The 3014-nt window shown below is 40.3% G+C and overlaps 1 protein-coding gene across 1 annotated transcript; it reads right to left on the bottom strand.

The window, feature by feature from the left end:
- Window positions 1-556: 556 nt before the first annotated feature.
- LOC149839861 (zinc transporter 1-like) lies at window positions 557-3014 on the bottom strand. The gene is made up of 2 exons (XM_090004261.1): window positions 2387-3014; window positions 557-948 (listed from the first exon to the last, which is right to left on the bottom strand). Exons 1-2 carry the CDS (start codon window positions 3012-3014, stop codon window positions 557-559), a joined length of 1020 nt encoding a protein of 339 aa, XP_089860387.1.

The following is a 3014-nucleotide window of genomic DNA, read 5'->3' on the forward strand; positions in this document are numbered from 1 at the left end:
GAAAATGCCTTTAAGCTTGCTAAAACCAGTGAAGAAATATTAGAGGCCTAAAACCTCTAGTTCAACAGCAACAGTTTCGCTTCATCCACGACAAAATAGATTGCATCAGAATGAACCCCAGTTGAAATCAGTGTTGAGTATCAGAACTTAATTCAACCAAAGTTGGAGCATTTCTCAAACTAGACTAAAACATGAGAAGGCGCCTTTTTTTCTTTCTTTTTTAAGCTGAAAACATCTTTATTGCAACTCAAGGGGATAGTACAAGAAAATTTCAGGAAATTGAAATGCCAACTTTTACAGGTTGTAAGTATCATACACCTTTTCATGAACAATGCCAAACTATCAACACGTACACTGTTTACAATGCAAAGCATGGATGACAATCAAACAGGAAAATGGGACCATGACTATAAAGATAAAACACAACATTCTCCATCTCTTGGTCAAGCGTTCAGTACTAATTAAAACGAAATAAATTGCTCCAAGGTACTCACTCTACATAACCATACATGAGATTTTTCACCTATTCACAAGGCATAGATTTCAATGAATCCCCTTAATCCCAAATCAAGACAACAGAGATTATAGCAACCCCAAGTAGAACAGCTAAAAATTTGTAGAAGGGGGTGTCAAAATACGAAGGTTTAAGGGGTTTGAAGCCCTTGGCAATGAGATGATTAATGGCAACATAGACAAAAACACCAGCAGCAAGTCCCATGGAGATGCTGAAAATCCAGTCTGCCGCTGCCCCTTGTGCTGTAGCATCAATGGCTATGCCTATACCAACCCCAATTGGGCTTGAGATAGCAAATACTAGGGCATATGTGACAGTCATGAACAATGGCTTGTTCGGTACCATCCTTAATAGTGCAATGCCCATGGATATGGCTGCAAATATCTTGTGCAAGCTTATGGTCCACAAATTTCTCCATGCATCTGCCTTGGTACCTAACTTAAAAGATTGGATGGAAGGAAATCAAAAGTGTAGAACTAAAATAAATGAATATTTCAATAAATAATAAACACTACTATAGCAATGTATGCATTCATTTCACTCATATGTTTATATCGTTTATATCGAAGAATAATGATTGTGAAGGTCCCCTTTGCATGGGCACCACTGCAATCTGTCCCTGATGCAAACAGAGCCCCAGGGCAGAGTTCGGGTGCAAGTGGGTTGGTTCTTTAGCTTTAGCCGATTCTAACTCGACCCAAGGAAATTTGGGCGGATACAGTCGATAAAAATAGTTTTGTTTCGCCAATCATCTAGTATGGATGAAATGTGAAGGCACCAATTTGACAGGATGTCACTAGTTCGAAACCCTTGGAAGGCATCCCTTGCCATATGGTCAAAGCTGGGTGTACTCTCGGGTGGACAGGGGAGACCTTGAGGGTTTTACGAACCTGAGACACAGATTCAGAGTAGATGACTTCGCATTCAGTCACATCTGGGTTGGAATTGGATAAACAAATAGGTTCCGGACGGGATCCAACTCAATTTTGACTGGTCCATTTTATGTATTGTGTAGGAAAACCCATATGGTTGGCCTGTTCTGTGCGGATCCAGTGTGAGAATGGATCAGGTCACATCTGGATCCAGAACTCTGTCATGTGTTGAGTCAGATCTAGATTTAAACCAACCCACTCATGGAAAGTTGGATCTGGTGTCATGTCAGCCCAAATCTGACACATTTGCAACCCCAAGTGAGACCAACAGACTCAATGCAATTTGTAAGCCCCTTTTACTAATCATTATGTGCTTTCTTTATTGAGATTTCTATATATTTACATTAATTGGCATTGTATTTTGACATTGCCTATCATTACTTTAGGGCTTTAAAATCTTATAGTTGGATAAGCATTGGTTAGCTTAATGGTATGGTGCTTAGACTATCAGCATGGAGTTTGCGTTTGTCTGTGATATATCAGTAGCTTATGTGCTATGGGAAGGTTACAGTTCTGAAGTCATGACATTCATTAAATACGAAATTCAGAATCATGTGAGAAGCCAAGGAATAAGGATGTCAATGGATCTGATGTTATCTGACATTTGATCTGATTCCATTTAGTCCGATTTGGTAAGCCAAAGCTATATCCTATTACAATAGAATGTGAAGCCATATCCTATTACAATAGAATGCGGATATGGTTTTGAATTTTTGCTACTGAATCCGATGAATAACTGGACTTGATTGATATCCTAATCTGTTTACATGTAAAAAATTCGATTTGGTATGAGATTTTCACTATCCGGATCCAAACGAACATCAAATTAGTCGGATATGGTATTGGCTACATCCAATCTGAATCCGAATGGGAACCGTTTATATCCATACCAAGGAACAAGTTGTTGCCATGATAAGAGGATGGAGTTTAAACACCATACCTGAAACACCTACAGCAATGCCTTCAAAAACTGAATGAAAGCAAAGAGCAAAAATGAGCAGAATGGTGTCCCCCACATTGGTTGTCTTTACAAAAGCAGGAGGGACCTCCATATCATGATTATGCCCTCCCTCTACATCCTCAAGCTCCTTCCCTTTTTCCACTTCCACCTTCGACCGCCCATCTCCCCTGGAAATAACCCACTGAATTACACAATCACTGAGCATTGTAAACAGGTAACCAGCGCAAGCCAGCATGAATGAAAAGGGATAGGTTTTGGATGTCAAGGTGGTGAATGTGGTGCTGGAATCCCCCAAAAAGTGCATAAGAGCAGTGCCCAAGAACACCCCACCAGCAAACTGAGTGCCAAGGAGAAGAAAGCTCTCGTTCCATCTGAAATAATATGGAGAAACTCCACCTAGGAAGGTGCTCACTAGAAGGATCACAAGGCAATATATCTTCACATCTATTAGGCCTTTAGAACGCAAAGAATCAGTTCTGGAACTTGTATTTGGGACATTTGAAGAACTTGATCCATGTGCTTCCAAAGGAATCAAGTCTGCCAAGATCAAAATGGCTACTGTTGCAGTGATTTTCAGGAGGCCAATATTGGAGCTGGAAGGTGCCAT

This window comes from Nuphar pumila, chromosome 4 (assembly GCF_984573655.1).
Source record: "Nuphar pumila chromosome 4, dmNupPumi1.hap1.1, whole genome shotgun sequence".
NCBI classification, from domain to species: Eukaryota; Viridiplantae; Streptophyta; class Magnoliopsida; order Nymphaeales; family Nymphaeaceae; genus Nuphar; species Nuphar pumila.

Excerpts from the sequence above, each read along its gene's own strand:
- LOC149839861 (XM_090004261.1), bottom strand. The coding sequence starts at position 3,014 with ATGGCACCTTCCAGCTCCAATATTGGCCTCCTGAAAATCACTGCAACA. Across the intron at positions 949-2,386 it reads CATTGCTGTAGGTGTTTCAG|GTACCAAGGCAGATGCATGG; the intron begins GTATGGTGTTTA and ends CTTTTAAGTTAG.